The 18,173-nt window shown below is 41.3% G+C and overlaps 2 protein-coding genes across 3 annotated transcripts in view; one reads left to right on the forward strand and one right to left on the reverse strand.

Moving 5' to 3' along the window:
* Positions 1-5,101: 5,101 nt before the first annotated feature.
* mep1bb (meprin A subunit beta b) lies at positions 5,102-15,479 on the forward strand. 2 transcript variants are annotated; one of them, XM_026149900.1, is made up of 14 exons: positions 5,102-5,122; positions 7,859-7,877; positions 7,972-8,022; positions 8,133-8,176; positions 8,293-8,371; positions 8,989-9,106; positions 9,929-10,107; positions 10,383-10,601; positions 10,823-10,975; positions 12,918-13,133; positions 13,255-13,722; positions 13,849-14,028; positions 14,271-14,412; positions 14,967-15,478. In XM_026149900.1, exons 1-14 carry the CDS (start codon positions 5,114-5,116, stop codon positions 15,184-15,186), a joined length of 2,097 nt encoding a protein of 698 aa, XP_026005685.1. In that variant the 5' UTR covers positions 5,102-5,113; the 3' UTR covers positions 15,187-15,478. The 2 variants fall into 2 exon arrangements, with proteins under 2 accessions (XP_026005685.1, XP_026005684.1); XM_026149899.1 differs by lacking the exon at positions 5,102-5,122 and adding an exon at positions 6,869-7,733 and having other exon boundaries at positions 14,967-15,479.
* Positions 15,480-15,546: 67 nt separating this feature from the next.
* phlpp1 (PH domain and leucine rich repeat protein phosphatase 1) overlaps positions 15,547-18,173 on the reverse strand; it is a 45,934-nt gene continuing 43,307 nt past the window's right edge. Inside the window, exon 17 of the mRNA XM_026149898.1 lies at positions 15,547-18,133. Coding sequence (XP_026005683.1) covers positions 16,814-18,133 — 1,320 coding nt within the window. The 3' untranslated portion in view covers positions 15,547-16,813. The remainder of the gene's footprint in view (positions 18,134-18,173) is intronic.

The following is an 18,173-nucleotide window of genomic DNA, read 5'->3' on the forward strand; positions in this document are numbered from 1 at the left end:
CCCATTCAATGGACTGATAACATCAAAATTGGGTGACCAGATTGTGTAATGAATCAACAGACTGTTAATGTTAAGTTGATTCATTACACAATGTTAAGCTTTCAAGACAGCTGTAGTGTAATCATCATGGCAACCAAGCTGTGGTTTGTCCTTAATTGCTGTGTTTGTAAGATGTAGTTTTCAGTGTTTTTCTTTAAAAGTACTGTTGCTGTACTGTTCTGATGTAAAGTCTTTGTGTTTCTCTGAAAGTTTACAAGAACAAGAGCCTGCAGTTCTACATTGCTATTCTCAGTGACAATAAGAACCTCAAGACTATTAAGCATTGAGTGTACTAGTATATGTTTAAAACTAGAAATCTTTTATCACAAAGCTCGAACTTCACTGAAAAAAAGGGACTGGCCATCTCTTGGATTTATGTAAGCATCTTGCATGTATTTAACACAATTGCCTCATGTTTTAAAGATAAATGTAACTATATAGTGTAAAAACTACATGATATGCAGAAAGGGTGTATTAAATTGTTCATATCATGTTCAGGTGAAGTAAGTCAATAAGATAGCAACGTTAAATCTCGTGAAACCACGCGTGATTTCATCTCGCGGGCTTTGGATCGTGGTTTAAAAAATGCATCCATCTCAGTCAAGTCGAGCAGCCAACTCTACGTTTTTTGGTATGTCTTGATTTTTTGAATTAATACTTACCATATTTCAGCCAAATGTAGTTAAACGTCTAAAGTGCCGCCATGTAACATGCTAAAAAAGAGCCGTTAGCTTATTTGCTGTTTTATCTGTTATCAAAGAATTGGCGCTTTTTCATTTGAATTTGTCTTTGGCACAAGAGCCGTAATATCACATTAAACCTAATTACGAGGCACTCATAACATAATTTGGTTTTCTGTGTGAATAGATTTGTCAACTGACTCTTCAGTTACATTGTGTATTTACTGCACCGTGGTGTTAGTGAGATTTTGGACATTGAACAGCTTTAGCTAATATCATCAGCGGTATTATGCTAGCTTACATCCCTACCCCTCCTGCCCTCACCTGGGGCCCGTTCTTCGTACGTCGCTTACTACATCCAAGATCAAATGACACATCCAAGATCAAATCATCGCGCTAACTCTGAGCTCGCTATTCCGGTTCCCCGAACACACCTGTTGTTGACGATTAGTATAGCTGGATGAAGTAATGTGAGATCACTGGGTGGCCCAACAGGGGCTACGCATCGATAGTAGAAACATTGATCGGCAACCCTTTGATTGGTCGGCGAAAATGTCGAAGGAGCGCGCTCAGCTCGGTATTCTTCGGCAGCAGAGCCAGAACTCTTGAGTGAGGGATTTTAGGAGTTTCAGAGTCTAATTAAAACGCAAGGGAACACTGCAAAGGCTGCAAAAGCAAGGAGAGAGGGCTGGCAGAAAGTTGCTGACAAATTAAACTCGTAAGTAATTTAATAATAACAATAATAATGGAGTGGATCTATATAGCGCTCTTCAAGGCACCCAAAGCGTTTTACAATGCCACTATTCAGTCACTCTCACATTCACACACTGGTAGCTGTCACAGCTGCCCTGGGGCAGACTGACAGAAGCCAGGCTGCCATATCGCGCCATCGGCCCCTCTGGCCAACACCAGTAGGCGGTAGGGTAGATTTATCATATCACACTATATTATCCAATATTATATTACATTATATTATATTACATTATGTTATATTATATCCCCTTTCACATTAGAGCCACAACAGGACCCACTAGAACATGGGAACAAGTAAAAGTGAAATATAAGAATATTCTACAGAATGGTAATATTGATCACTTATATTGCTTTTCGTCTCTTGGACAGAGACCCTGAAATAATCTGTTTGTTTGTTTATAACAGCAACCAAGAAAAGGGGCAGCGCAAAAAAAGACAGGTGGTGGTCCTGCACCCCCTCGTCAACAAGTTGGTTAAGTAAATAATACCCTCACGGGAAAATCGATATCTCTCTATGAGCACACTGTCGCGCTGAGCTAAAGGATCCTGTCTATCCCGCAATATACGCTGGATTCTGAGGACTCTCCTTATCAATCTTGCACCTTCCGCAATGGGTGGCTCGCGTATACGGACAGGACATGGCTGCGACAGGCTTCCCAAATCCACCTTCGCTTTTATAGCCGTGGTCTCCCATCTTGATTACACGAAGTAAATTGCAATTACTACTCTGAAATCTGAATTACATCTGTAATAATCACATACATGTAATAGAATGTTAATAGTACATTTCCCTTTTTTAGGAAATGACCTGTATGTATCTGTGTGACATCAATAAAAGGATCAAGTGCTGCATTATCTTTAGTTACATTGATGTTATTTATTTATGGTACAACAGTGGTAAAATATCGCTGTTGCTTTCGTATACATGAAGCGGAAATACCTGAGTGGCCGCGATCTAATCCTGTTTACATAAAGTAAACCTGCTCGGGAGCAGGTTTACGCTTACGGCTCTGTTGCTATGACAGCAAGTCCCGGATGGGCTTCGAAGAACCGAACGATCCAGGATCACGCGAAATCGTCAACAGTCAAATCCGGCTAACTTACTTAGCGAGGTACGAAGAACGGGCCCCTGCTGTCCTTTTGTTTTTGTTTTTGTTTTTGTTGATGCACATTGAGAGACCACATTATTCTGCATTTCACCAGGAGTCAGCTGATGGATTGTGGGTTCAAGGTGTTATGGTAAGAAAGTATATTCTATTTTCGCTTAAGGTTTCTGTAACTTAATTATAATAGGTTTTTTATAATTATTAGGTGCATGCATACTCAAATAGACCACCCTATTAATACAACTGAGAAATCCAAAATCTGCCATAGGTTTAACTTATACCTGTATGTATTGTCAGAAAGGTGATTACTGGACTCACATTAATGCACACTTGAACTAAAATGAGGTTGTAACTTGTGGGTTCTTGGGTTGCAAATCAGAAATAAACATCTTTGGATTGTTTTAATCCCATAAGATCTGGAAACACAGTTTTTATTCAACAAAACATTACTGATTATTAACCAAGCACAGTGCCTGCTGTTATTTCAAAATAATTTTATGTCATTTCAGATGAAATGCAGCATTCCAGTGCATCCCAACCATGCCTTTACAGTCAAGGTTTCTGACGGAGCTGAGTTTCTCTCTGACAGTCTGCTGAAAGTGTTTGCAAAATGATCGGGGGAACAGGGCACAAAGCTAAAGGATGTAGCTGCCATGATGACAGTAAGAACTTTAAAATTCTTTAACTACAAAGTGTATATGTATTGCATTAGGTCAGTAAAAGATTTTTATGCTGCATCCATTGAAACAGTCAACTATTACCTGTGAGTACTGATTCCACTGAAAGGATGCCATAATTTTCGTCATGCATTTACTGGCCCACTGAGAAAAATTGATCTTTTTAAAAAAAAATAAATGTTCTGGAAACTATATATCCATAAAGTTGATGTCAAACAGGAACTTTTGATATTGCTTTGTAGATGCTGGTGTTGCATGTTGACTGGTTTAAGTTTTGGTCTGGGATCATTTTCTTCTGTGCTACTGAAAAGTTCACAAATCTCTGTTTTCTTTGTTATAATACTTTAGGATGACATTAATGCTCAAAGGGAGTCTCATCAAAGTGCTCCGCATCTGTGTGAAAGACAATTGCAACATCTTGGTGCAGGAGTTCATGGTGAGTGTTTTATGAGTAGATTGTGGCTTTGCAACATTTAAAAATGCATTTAGTTATCCACTTGATCCTCATTGGACCAGTTAGGACCAGTAGTCCTCTTTAATAATTTGAAGTTCACATGAGGCCTGGTAGTGAACTCAGCCGCCGGCCCTTGAGGCCCCACCCCTGTATTAGGGGTCACATCAGTGTGAAAAAACTTTAAATTTGTCATTCTAGTGAACAAAGGAAAATCCCACCAATATTTACATTAGCTTTTGTTTGAAAAAAAAAAAAGACCAACAGCTAACCAAATTGTGGGGCTGAAAGTCTAAATTCTAACATCTTCTGAGTGACAAAACCTGGATTTCTGATGGGCCGGTGTCTTTCTAAGAAAAACTAATGTAAAGCATTTGAAATTATGTTTTTCACCCTCTCTTAGAAACTCTGTTAGACCATGAATGGCAGCATGGCAGGCCACTCTTTGGCTATAGCTATTTACTATGTTGCTTGCATTGGTTTAAATTACTCTAACATTAGAACTGGTAGATTCAAAAGAGATGAGTTTAAAAAGGAATCTTAAAGAAATGTTTTGTGTTTAACCAGGACTTGACTGAGGCCACTGCACAGATTGAGAAAACCACAATGAACATCTGTCTCCAGAGGATGCACCAGGCAATGACTTTTCTGACGTTGGCATCATCATCGAGGGTATAGTAGTTCTTCAAGATCTGGATAACGTGACCTTTGCAGTAGCCATGCTGTTTGGACCTTTTTTATTCCTTCAATATGAGTTACCCATCACAACTCTGCTACACTTTTGAGGTGATTCAAAGGGTGGTGGATTTTGGCCCGATCCGCCATTTTGGGGGTCTAGCGCAAGTGAAAAGGGAGCGAAGTCACACACAACAGCCATGGTTCGTATTTGCTGTGTGGTCGGTTGCAATGTTCGATCGCACGACCGGCAAGAGAATAAGCTTGAAAAGGGTTTATCTTTTCATTCTTTCCCAACCTGGAAGCAACATGAGGCAGCTCGTGTATCGATGTTACCAAACGAAGGCGTCTAGTCTGGATAGCAGCTGTGAGACGAGCTGACGTGCAGTTCTCTTCCATCTCCAAATATCTGTTGGTGCTCCTGACATTTTCATTCCGGTAAGTTCTAAATATGTTCATATCACTCTTTATAGCCTATTAGTTTTATTTTCAATGCGCTCTGAGCTCATAGCAAATTAGAACAAACATCCTACTGAGTGATTTTTGCAGAACTACCTTCTATTTATAGAGTTGCTAATTATTTGGCATTATTGCAGCAAACCAGCCCATGAAATGGATGAAACATCGTGACTGGGTTCCAGCACTACACAAGGGACCTGCTTCAAACATACCACCATGCCAATCAGATTACTTCTTCCATGTGAGGGTGAAGAGGTGACCCTCCTGGATAAGATGGTGAAGGTTTGCTGCGTTTGTTGAACAGTGTGATAATAAAACCAGGGAAAAATGAAACCTGCTCCTGTTAAATATTCTTAAGTATTGTGCTGTTAAAATTGCTGTATTTTTTCAAAAGATACAGTAAATAAAGTAATGTTAGTAGTGGGTGATATCATGTAAACACTCATGATTTTGTGTAAACATTTTGTCATTTGTAAACTATAAATGACATGGATTCTACACTGTAACTGATGTGATGTTCTATAAGGTGGTTTTAATAAAAAAAAAAACAGGCAAAAATTTGTTTGTTTATTCAACTTTTGAACAGTGGTACTCAGTCAGTATATATTCAGTAAATGCAAATTATTTACACGGCAGTGCACTACAGGCATAAATCTAGACCCCTAGATAAAACATTATGGGTCATTCCCACAACCCACAGCTTTACTGTGTTCCAGCAAAGTATCCAATAGCAGTGACAACTCCTCCACAGTAGCAGGTGGGATTTTTCTGTTATGAGGACGGCTCCTTTTACCTGTCACTACAGATGGTCTGTTTATGTTTTGATTGAGAGCCTTTTTTTGGGCAGCTGAAGAGGAGAAGTCTATCTTATGGCCAACCTCTGGCTGTATCTTGGTCATATTACCCAGCAAAACCCAGTATGCAGGTTCATCTGTAACAGTCCTTGTGCCACAGATCAACACTGTTGCTTCGAAATTAAACAGAAGAGCAGCGACATGGCAGCAGGTCTCCGCGACTCCGGCCATACAGGTGCAGTGGGCGGCTTCAACCTCCCCTGTGATGCTCACAGTGACCCATGGCTGCAATGCTGGTTCATTCAGTCTTTGAGAGTGCAGGACCTGAAACACACACAGACAAAGTTCATTTAAAGACAAGAACTATGAGCCAAGGCCGACGTAAATGTGTTTTATCTACTTTATCATAAATGTAACAAAGTGTTTAGAAAGTTTGCACATACATGTCATTTTTCATTTCTTTATGTGTCCATCTATAGAACGCTGCATGTTATAGTGTAAATCTGCCTGTTCTCTGTCAGAAACCTGCCTGCAGAAAATGAACCTAAAGTATGTAATGCAAGGATGTCATCACTTTAGAGATGGAGAAAGCATAAAGTGACAATTATGAATCACTTAGTATGATAAGGAGATTCTGCAGGTCATTAATCAATGTATAAAACTAAAATAAAATGTATTTTTAGTGACACAGGATACAAACATGGAAGCAAGATGTATAATTAGAATTATTTATAATAAATATGAATAAATCATTGCAATTTCTTTAACCATAAAGAACAACAAACCTTCAGGACAGTGTCTCATCAATGCACTGAACTCACTATGTTATCCCTCTAACAGCCTCCACATGTTCTCACTGTAATTTCCCCTCATGAATGAATTTATGCTGCACTAATGTGAATGTTTGCAGGGAAATCAAACGCATTCACTCGCAGTACTCAAGCTGACTTACCTTTGTTTGAATGACGACTTGTACGCGCTGACTCCACAGACAAGGTCAGGCTATGTCAGTAGCGGTTGGTCTTCAGGGTTTCTACTCCACGGCCGTATGTCATACGGGTCCACATTTCCAATGCACGCTCTTTTCTGCAAGTACCGCTGCTTCGCCTCTGGACGCAATCGGTCTCTATACAGTTCATTCTCTTTTGAGAGGCTCTTAAGCATCTTTCTTGTAGTCGTCGTTCCAACACAGTGTGTTTGTGTTGATTCGTAGACCCCGAAAATGGCGCTGCGCTCCCATAATGCATTGCGGCGTGACGTCAACTCCAAAGCCCTTATGGCTCGTAACAACAGGCCAGAGCGCCTATACTCCCCGGAGCAGCTCCCACAGAATACTCTTAGGGACACGACTGAATGCATTCTCTAAGTCCACAAAACACAAGTAGAGTGGTTGGGTGAACTCCCATGTATCCACAAATATTTTCGAGAGGGTAAAGAGCTGGTCCGGTGTTCCACAACCGGGACGAAAGCTGCATTGTTCCTCCTGTATCCATCCCAGGGAGCCTGCCACCAAGGAGTTGCTTAACTGCGCTGTGACCTTGCCCTCTGTAATGCATGAGTCAGAACACTTGTCTTCCCACTGGCACGTCTTCCTCTATAGAAGACGTGTCAGTGGAATTAAGGAGGTCTTCAAAGTATTCCTTCTATCACCCAACAATATCCTCAGTTGAAGTCAGCAGCACTCCACAGTGTTGCTGACTTTAATGCAGTGTAGATAGAAATCGATAATAACAGTACATGTCCTGAAAACAGAAATGTACACATAGATCAGGAGGTTGCTATCAATTTCAACATGTCTTATATCAGGCCTGCTACTTGCAAATGTGCAAAGATTTATTGGCTGATAACAGAGTGGATTGAAGTTGTCGTTTAACTTGAGCCCATTATAGCTCTGTCAGTTATTGACTTGTGAACGCATTTTATTTCTCCACCCCAAATGCACTTTTCTGATTTCTTCTTCCTGAATGCCCGTCAGAGCTCAGTAGGTCTTATTTGGACACTCTTGTAGAGGGAGATTCTATGGCATGGCAGGAAGGGAACCTACAGGTGTGCTCATCCTTTACACTGCATGCCTCCTTTGTGGTACCACACTCTGCTTGGTGAGAAATTGTCATTTTGTTTAGTTTTTATTATCAGAAGTGGTCTTAGGAGAACTTGAAAGTTGACTTTTATACACTTGAAAATCAATAACCAGTATTCCTTTTTCATTTATTTTAATATTTAGCCAGCAGCAAAATTATTAGGTAAGTTTTTTTCTCAAACAAGCAAAGGCTACTTTAACTGTTTTTGTTACTTTTTTACTAATTTTCATGTTAAATTACTACTTTGATTTTACAGTCTATGATGTGGACGGTGGACGGGACCTTGACATTTTTGATATCAATGAAGGTATTTTAGGAAAGAAACAGAAAAAAAAAACCCAGAAGAAAATGTTCTCTTTTTCTTCCAAATTCCAAATTCAGTTCTCTTAAACTTTCTTTGTGCTTTAATCTGATCAGAGGCAGGGTTGAACCTTGCAGAAGGGGACATAGTTCTTGATGAGGTAACTTAATTGAACTTCTTTCCCCAACAACACAAATTAATGGATTGGATTAAAGTTCAACAATGGCTCAATATTTTGTTCTTTTGTTTGTGGTTTGTTCTTTGTGGCTGTGGCAGAAGCAACCCCGAAATTCTATAATAGGGGAAGAGTACAGGTGGCCAAAGACAATCCCATACTACATGCAAGATGACTTGGGTAAAAGCGAGCTTGTTTTTTTTTCCTTTTGTTTGTTTGGGGGTTTTTCTTTACAATTTGAAATTATTTAGCTTCATACTTAAGCCTCTACAGTACAGTATATTTGCATATACAGTCATGTGGCATAAATAAAGCAAAATAAATGAGAAAATGTGCATTATTTTTATTAGCTCTGTGTTTACAAGTATTTAATGTTTTAATTTTAATTTTAAAATGAATCTTGTTCCTGTTATTTGTTTTCAAGCACTTGAAAAAAAAATACATAATCTTTTCAGATTATGTATTATTTTATTACTTAACAAGCCAATGGGATCTGAAGCAGTTAAAAATAAAGTAAAATAGAATAAAGAATAAAATTTTTTTGACTAAATGCAATGTTATTAATGGCTTTTGGAAACAATATTAATGATAAAATTTAGATTAAAAAAACCAAATGTCATAAATTGGATATTTAAACACATTTTATTATCAATATTTTTGTGCTTTCACAAAAATATATGGGTATGGGTGTCATCTGTAATCATAACTCAGCAGGAGCTTACAGTTGTTCTTAAAAAAAGGTACCGTAAAGAACTTTTTTCAACTATAATAAAACTGATTTTTCATTTTGTACACAGAGATCAATGCAAAAGGTGTGATTCTCAAGGCCTTTGAGCAGTACCGGCTCAAGACCTGCATCGACTTTAAGCCATGGAGTGGAGAAGCAAACTACATTTCTGTCTTTAAAGGGGATGGGTAAGGCAAGAAGAACGTATTCTTCTAAAATCTCTTTTTAGATGGATTATATACACTCATTGGACACTCAATTAAGTATACGTTGCTTGTACCATGTTGGTTCCCCTTTGCCCTTCAGTAGTGCCTTGATTTTTTATTGCATAGATTCAATAAGGTTCTATTCCTGGCTTTCTAAGTGCAATATCAGAAATCAAGACTCATCATACCAGCCAATGTTTTGCCTAGTTTTTTCTATTTTCATGTTCTCTACTGAAAGCAGCAGTACTCGGCGTGCTACTGCTGTAGCTCCTCTGCTTAAAAGTTCAACATGTTGTCAATTCAGAGATAATTTGATTGTTTAACTGAGTGACCATTGCCTTTCTCTCAAGTCGAACACGTCGGGCCATTATCTTCTGACCTCTGACATCATGGAGGCATTTTTTGCCAATCACTGGGTATTTCTCTTTTCTGGATACCTCTCTCTAAACTCTAGAGATGGTTGTGTGGGAAAATCCCAGTAGATCAGCAGTTTCTGGAACACTCATACCAGCCCATCCGGCACCAACTACCACAGAACACTCAAAATCATTTAAATTACTTTTCTACCTTATCCGAATGTTTAGTTCAACTTCAGCTGGTTGACTTGACCATGCATAACTGCACTGAGTTAATACCATTTGATTGGCTGATTAGATATTTGCATTAAGAAGCAGATGATTAGATGTACCTAACAGAGAGGCCAGTGAGTGTATTTATTCTGTACTTTTACTACAGAAAAGTATTGGCAAGAAGACACTGGGAGTTTATCTGATCTTCACAAAAGCCTCATTTTCTTTCCATAAGCTGTTTCTCCTCTGTTGGCAACCGGCATGTTGGGAAGCAGAGACTGTCTATAGGAACAAACTGTGACCACATTGCCACCATTGAACATGAGTTCCTTCATGCGCTGGGTTTCTGGCACGAGCAGTCCAGGGCAGACCGTGATGATTATGTCGAAATCATGTGGGACCGCATTACAGAGGGTATTGTTACTGTTATTCATCCAACCAAACTACAGTGTTTAAACACTGGCTGTTCATCCTCTCATAAAGTTTTATCTCTTTATGTGGTGATTTCTTCATGACGTACCTGTTTACCCAAGTATTGTTATATGAGTACTTTTATAAGTCAGCAGTCTCTGACACCTGTTGATAAGCAGCATTTATGGTCCAAGTCATATGAATCATACAATAATAAGTAATGCAATGTCACAATGGATGAAACTGCAATGGCGCCTTTATGTATGTCCAATTTGCAGGTAAAGGACACAATTTTAACACCTATGATGACACCACCTCCAGCTCTTTGGGCGTCCCCTACGACTACAGCTCCATGATGCACTACAGTAAAACTGCTTTTAAGAACGGCATGGAGCCCACCATCGTCACCAAGATCCCTGCTTTCAGTGACATCATTGGCCAGCGTATGGAGTTCAGCGACAGTGACCTGCTCAAGCTGAACCGCCTCTATAACTGCAGTAAGATTCAGCAGTCAGTGCACAAGTACTATTTTATTTTCTCCATTATAAAAGTCAACTTGTCCTGCACCTGCAGTACTGATCTGTTCAACTTCATGTTTTGTTACATTCATCAATAATGATGTTCATGACATGGCTTGTCCCTTGATTTTTTTATAGTTTATTGCGGTTCAAAGTGCTGCAACACTTGTTTATGTGTGTTTATGAAATCTGCTCTGCAGCTCAAGGTTCCACCTTTCTGGACTCGTGCGACTTTGAACGTGAAAACATCTGTGGTATGATACAGGGACAAGGGGATCAGGCAGATTGGGACAGGGTTACAACAGCTACTGGAGGGCCTGACACTGATTACTCCAACATGGGCAAATGCACTGGTGAGAACAATCTACTATGAAATGTATGAAAGGATAGGTTCATATTTTTACAATTCTTTCTTAAAACAATGTTCAGATACTTCTTAGTGTACCAAAATCTCCTCTGCATAGAACATTTGAAAAAATATCTTCATAGGAACATGTGAACATATTTAGTGTGGTCTCTTGTTTATGAGATCACACTAAACATTTTTTTATGACAGACTTGTAAAATGTGAAACTAGTCTATGTTTCAGTTTTACAGTGGCTTGCAAAAGTATTCGGCCCCCTTGAACTTTTCCATGTTTTGTCACATTACAGCCACAAACATGAATCAATTTTATTGGAATTCCACGTGAAAGACCAACACAAAGTGGTGTACAGGTGAGAAGTGGAACGAAAATCATACATGATTCCAAACATTTTTTACAAATAAATAACTGAAAAGTGGGGTGTGCGTAATTATTCAGCCCCCTGAGTCAATACTTTGTAGAACCACCTTTTGCTGCAATTACAGCTGCCAGTCTTTTAGGGTCTGTCTCTACCAACTTTGCACATCTAGAGACTGAAATTCTTGCCTCTTCTTTGCAAAACAGCTCCAGCTCAGTCAGATTAGATGGACAGCGTTTGTGAACAGCAGTTTTCAGATCTTGCCACAGATTCTCGATTGGATTTAGATCTGGACTTTGACTGGGCCATTCTAACACATGGACATGTTTTGTTTTAAACCATTCCATTGTTGCCTGGCTTTATGTTTAGGGTCGTTGTCCTGCTGGAAGGCGAACCTCCGCCCCAGTCTCAAGTCTTTTGCAGACTCCAAGAGGTTTTCTTCCAAGATTGCCCTGTATTTGGCTCCATCCATCTTCCCATCAACTCTGACCAGCTTCCCTGTCCCTGCTGAAGAGAAGCACCCCCAGAGCATGATGCTGCCACCACCATATTTGACAGTGGGGATGGTGTGTTCAGAGTGATGTGCAGTGTTAGTTTTCCGCCACACATAGCATTTTGCATTTTGGACAAAAAGTTCCATTTTGGTCTCATCTGACCAGAGCAGCTTCTTCCACATGTTTGCTGTGTCCCCCACATGGCTTGTGGCAAACTGCAAACGGGACTTCATATGGTTTTCTGTTAACAATGGCTTTCTTCTTGCCACTCTTCCATAAAGGCCAACTTTGTGCAGTGCATGACTAATAGTTGTCCTATGGACAGATTCCTCCACCTGAGCTGTAGATCTCTGCAGCTTGTCCAGAGTCACCATGGGCCTCTTGGCTGCATTTCTGATCAGCGCTCTCCTTGTTCGGCCTGTGAGTTTAGGTGGACGGCCTTGTCTTGGTAGGTTTACAGTTGTGCCATACTCCTTCTATTTCTGAATGATCACTTGAACAGTGCTCCGTGGGATGTTCAAGGCTTGGAAAATCTTTTTGTAGCCTAAGCCTGCTTTAAATTTCTCAATAACTTTATCCCTGACCTGTCTGGTGTGTTCTTTGGACTTCATGGTGTTGTTGCTCCCAATATTCTCTTAGACAACCTCTGAGGCCGTCACAGAGCAGCTGTATTTGTACTGACATTAGATTACACACAGGTGCACTCTGTTTAGTCATTAGCACTCATCAGGCAATGTCTATGGGCGACTGACTGCACTCAGACCAAAGGGGGCTTAATAATTACGCACACCCCACTTTGCAGTTATTTATTTGTAAAAAATGTTTGGAATCATGTATGATTTTCATTCCACTTCTCATGTGTACACCACTTTGTGTTGGTCTTTCACATGGAATTCCAATAAAATTGATTCATGTTTGTGGCTGTAATGTGACAAAATGTGGGAAAGTTCAAGGGGGCCGAATACTTTTGCAAGCCACTGTAGCTTTGGATTGGCTTGAGTACTCTTATGTCTTATTATCCACTGTGCAAACATGCTTAGATACCGAACCTATTAATGAAGTGAAACTTATATCTTTAGGCTCTGGGTATTTTATGCACTTCAGCACCGGCAGAGCCAATACTGGGGACAAAGCTCTGCTGGAAAGTAGATTGCTTTACCCCAAAAGAGGCTACCAATGTCTGCAGTTCTTCTATTACAACAGTGCTGGGCCCAGTGACACACTGAAGGTCTATGTCAGAGAGTATGACAAAGCTAACCCCAATGGAAGTCTGCGCCTTATAAAGACCATAGAAGGTGACATTTTTGGAAATCTTACTTCTGTTCACAATCTACTGTCAGAATATTGCTTGAAATATCAGGTTTGTACACTTGCTTTTTAATACATTCAATGCATTTACCTCATGTGCCATAACAGGGTCCCCTCAGGAGCTTTGGCAACTGCACCACGTCAGTCTAGATGCTAAAATGAAATTCCGCGTAGTCTTTGAAGGGACCAAAGTGGAAGCTGGGCCCCCATCAGGTGGACAGTCTTTGGATGACATCAACGTTTCAGAGACCACCTGCCCAGAATTTATTTGGAGAGTTAAAAACTTCAGTCATGTTATGGAAAACACCCCAATAAACACACCTATATTTAGCCCCCTATTCACCTCTAAAGAGGGTTATACCTTCCAAATGATGCTTTACCCCAGCGGTAGAGAGGGCTACCAGGGGCAGTTGTCAGCCTATGCTCATCTGGTGGCCCGTGAAGGGGACACAGGACAGATATGGCCATGTCCTTGGAAACAGATAACCATGATGCTAATGGACCAGCATCCACATATTCAAAAGCGCATGTCCAACCAGCGCAGCATCACCACTGACCCCAACATGAAGGCAGCAGGTGCAGTCATTTTAACTTTTTTCAAAAAGAGTCACAGAAATTGTTTGCAAATTACAAACAAATCATGAAATCATGGCTTTTTGCTGTATTACAATTTTTGCACTCTTTTAATATTCTTTTTAACAGGCTCTGATGAATTTTTCTGGGATGATCCTCGTAAGGTCGGCGTTGAGGTCACAGATACAGACGGATCAAAGTATTTCCTAGGGCCAGGCTATGGAACTGCAGCGTATCTCACCCATCTCAGAGCTAAAAGCAGAGATTTTATCAAGGGAGGAGATGCCATCTTCCTCCTCACCATGGAGGGTAAAAGCACCAGATATACAAGATGCATTTTAATTTTGTAAATGTACCATTTTTTTGTAAATCCGAACATATTCTGTAATGCTAATTCGGCAAGCCGCACAAGTAGGACTATGTAATTCGGCATACATGATCACATCTAGGATTTATTAACCCTCAGGTCAGGTCACAGCAGGTAATCCAAACAATTAGCTCTTTCACGTGGGTTTCTTTAACCTGCTGTCTCATTTGCTCCTCTTCTTCAGATGTGTCCCATTTAACTGTGAGCCAGCCCCTGCCTCCTACAACTTCACAGCCTGTCACCATCACACCTTCTGAAGTTTGCTACAATGTGCAATGCCAGAATGGCGGTGTCTGTGTCGTGGATGAAGGCAAACCTGCTTGCAGGTGAGCACTTTTGATGTCATCCACTATGCTAACTTCACGGCATTTACCAAAAAATGGACGTTAACACACTTTAATATTATATCAATGTGTTGTCCATTTTTGGCAACAGTTGAACACTTGTTTTAAGTGCACCTATTTAGAAAAAAGATTGAGAGGTGCTACTGAACCTCTCATATTGTGTTTTATATCACTGTGAACTAATTATGTCCTGTCAGCAAGCACATTAAGAGTGTCAAGCACTTGTTTAGTTTGGACAGTCAAACAACCTGTTACACATCGGTCGGGGGTTCGATTCCCCTGAACAGCTACCCTGAGGTACCCCTGAGCAAGGTACCGTCCCTACACACTGCTCCCCGGGCGCCCAATGGCTGCCCACTGCTTCACTGAGTGAATGGGTTAAATGCAGAGAGGGATTTTCCCCACGGGGACCAATAAAGTACACTTTCTTTCTTTCTCTAATTTCCACCATCACGATCAGCTACGTGGTGAATGCTGGGTAAACCTTCAAGTATGTTTTCTGTCTCTCATGTTCATCCTTTTCCTCTGGTGTCCAGGTGTGACGTGGGTGACGACTGGTGGTACTACGGGGACAGATGTCAGCACAGAGGGTCCAACAGTGACAAAACCACCCTTGCACTTGCCTCTTCTCTATCTGTACTGGCAGTAATGTTGGTAGTTACAGTAGTCAGTGTCATCTGCGTGAAGAAAAAGTATAAAAAACGCACGAATAATAATAATAATAACGCCGTCATCCTGAACTCACATGCTAGTTAGAGACTTCAAGAGGCAGACCCTGAACTTCACAATGACAACTTGGTGAACAGAAGAACACAGCAAAAACAAATAGTTGAAAATGTTTAAAAAAAAATTTCCCTGCTAAATACTGTAAAAAACAAGGCTTTTGATGATATAGAAATAAGACTTTTGTATTCTGTACTGGATCAAAATATTACATTAGACTGCCCCTTACTGGTCATTCAGTGGAAACACAGCAGAGCGATGCATCATTATTAGTGTATCAAAAAAATTAATAAAAAATCATGATAACCGGATTTTATGTATGAATTCATTTGTTAAAAAACAGTCCTAGACAACATGAAGTATATTCACAAATTTAAAATTTATTATACCAAAGACAGGAACATTTGTGTTGTTTCTTTTCCATGTGGATATATTTGTTTGTATTACTGAACTTGACACAGTCATGCCGGTGATAACAGTTACTGTAGGAGGGAGGTGGGACTAATATTAACCAAGTGTCTGTGTATGTGTGCTTGTATGCATGTCATGTCTGCATGGGTGTGTGTGTGCATGCAAAGATCGGTCTATTAGTGTTCAGTAGATGCAGTGATGACTACAAGACATCACAGTTGGAGTGGGGCAAACCAGAGCCACTTAGTGTAGTTATACTGCATGGAATGTTGGGTTTTCTGACCTGCTACTGCACATTTACATTTGTGTGTCTGTGTGTGTGTGTGTGTGTGTGTGTATGTGTGTGTGTGGGCTTACACTGTAAGATAAAGGGGAAAGGGAGGGTGACACCTCCATAACTGCAAACAAACGCATCCTCCCCGCCACTAAAACCTTCACCGACATACAGTTCCTTTAAAAGCCTCAGTATACAACATTTCTCTTATTTACAATCATTGGAGAAAAAAAATCACCATTTCTCTCAGAGAAGATTAGTAAAAGTGACTGAGTCACCATAAAGAGTATGCAACTCCTAGGAGTTAGTATTGAAAATTTCTACAAAAAAATTTCTATGCCATTTTATAGGCCAAGAGCCATGATTTACTGAAGAAATACAGTATTGTAAGTGCCCTATCTACAACAGTTCGATGTGGTATTATTGGTGTACCATTCAACATAGTTCACTGATAATAAAAAGATTATGTGTCTCTGCTTTTAAAAAGTTCTTCCAGAAACTTCACTGCTTTCACATTAAAAGATATGGTAAGTTCTTTAAAAAACAAACAAACAAACCATTGAATTGTTATTTATATTAACAAGTGTTGTGGCAAGCTAATGCTATAGCAAAGAGACTAGTGTTGATTACATACTCAGCTGGTTGTCTAATGTAAAAAATAAATGTTCCACAGTCTGTGAGAAGGGCACGACCATGGACACTTGGAGCTGCGTCCATAGGCTTTTCAAGAGGATTGAGTATCATTAAAGGGCTCATTTGCTTGTTTTATTCTATAACTGGAGCGGGTTACAGTGCATTTCTCTCCAATGACAGGGCTGCGTGGAGAAGAGAGACTACACAGAAAAAGCTTGATGAAACTTTTCAGTGTGCATTTTACAGCCTCTCGCCGAATCTCATTTGTTTGTGTCCATGTGTAGGAAAATCAGACCAGTTTAGTTCATGTAAAGAAGATGAGGCCAAAGTTGGTACTGCTGTTCAGAGAGGGGTGTCATAGTAGTCTGTGGGTTGATCTGTCCCAGCAGGCTTCTGCTGTTTCTGCTGATGCTGCTTCATGATTTCCTTCACCTCTTCCTCCAGCTCGGGTGGGATGATGAACTGGTCGTCTGGGTCAGGTTGGGCTGGAGCTGTGAAGTAACCCCCGGACTTCTTGGAGGGAGCATCAGCAGCCACCTCAATAAGGTTGTGGCTCTTTTCCTGCTGTGCCACGGACCCATTAACCCTTCTCTTGCCTGCTAGCTTCCCTCCATCCCCGCATCCCACTCCAGCTCCCGGCCATGACTCATCCCTTTCAAGCCCGTTCTCAGCCTCCCCTTGGCTCATGTCAATCCCCTCCTCTAGGGGCTCTGGGGTGCACGGTGGTGGAGGAGGTGGGGGAAGTGTGAGCAGGTTGCGTTCCTGACTGGAGGATGAGGGTACCGGTGTTTTGGGTGATGAGGACAAGCAGGACTGTGCTTTCAGGCAGTGAACATCTGCCTCTACTTCCACACGGCTACCGTTAGAGAAAACCCCAGCGATGGGCTCTTCATCCTCGCTGTCCAGCCCGTTGTCAGAAAGGGCGCTGGAGAAAGTGGCACTAGAGAGCTGCCTCTGAAAGGAGTGTGCTAAGCAGGCAGGGTGGAGGGCACAGCAGCTTCGGGATGAAGGCAGCTCTGAACCCGGGAAAAGATAGTGGCAGGGCTGGGTACTTGTGTGAGCCTGCTGGTGCTGTAGAGGCAGCAAGTGGGCCTGATGGTGCAAGTGAAGGTGAGGGTGGTGGGACTGCTCTTGCAGTAGGACCAAGGAACTCTGTGGAGGCTCGTCCGATGAGGCGGTAGAGCCCACCTCACTGCTCATCTCACTGGTGCTAATCTCACTGCTAATTTCACTACAGGAGGAGGGGGGAACAGGGAGGGAGCCGTCTGAGGGTCTCTCCTTGATGGCAGAGGACGATGGAGGATAAGGTCCCAGGCCTGGACTGGGAGGTGGCTGGGGAGGGTCAGAACAACAGCAGGAACAGCAGTCTTCACTCACATTGAGCTGCACAACGACGGCGCTGAGGCTGTCGGTGCAGCCGTAGCCCTGCGCCAATGTGCAAAGCTTTTTAGCAGCAGCCAGGCCATCGGGGACATTCCGAACAGCCTCCACCGCCTCTGTGGGGGACACAGCATCCCACAGGCCACGGCTACCGAGAATGAAGAACTCATCCTGAGGGGTTAGAGTGACTGTCTGCACATAGGGACAAGGGATGACAGAAGGGTAGAGGAAGGAGTAGCCCATGATTCGTGTAGAATCAGTTACACCGTTCACTTTGTTGTCCTGTGGAGAAAAGAAAAAAGAAAGAGATACAAATCAATAG

Source organism: Astatotilapia calliptera, chromosome 18, assembly GCF_900246225.1.
Source record: "Astatotilapia calliptera chromosome 18, fAstCal1.2, whole genome shotgun sequence".
Lineage (NCBI taxonomy): Eukaryota > Metazoa > Chordata > Actinopteri > Cichliformes > Cichlidae > Astatotilapia > Astatotilapia calliptera.

Coding starts and splice junctions, on each gene's coding strand:
- mep1bb (XM_026149899.1), top strand. CDS start 7,659: ATGGCAGGAAGGGAACCTACAGGTGTGCTCATCCTTTACACTGCATGC. Junction 8,023..8,132: donor CATTTTTGATATCAATGAAG/GTATTTTAGGAA, acceptor TAATCTGATCAG/AGGCAGGGTTGAACCTTGCA. Junction 10,108..10,382: donor GTGGGACCGCATTACAGAGG/GTATTGTTACTG, acceptor TCCAATTTGCAG/GTAAAGGACACAATTTTAAC.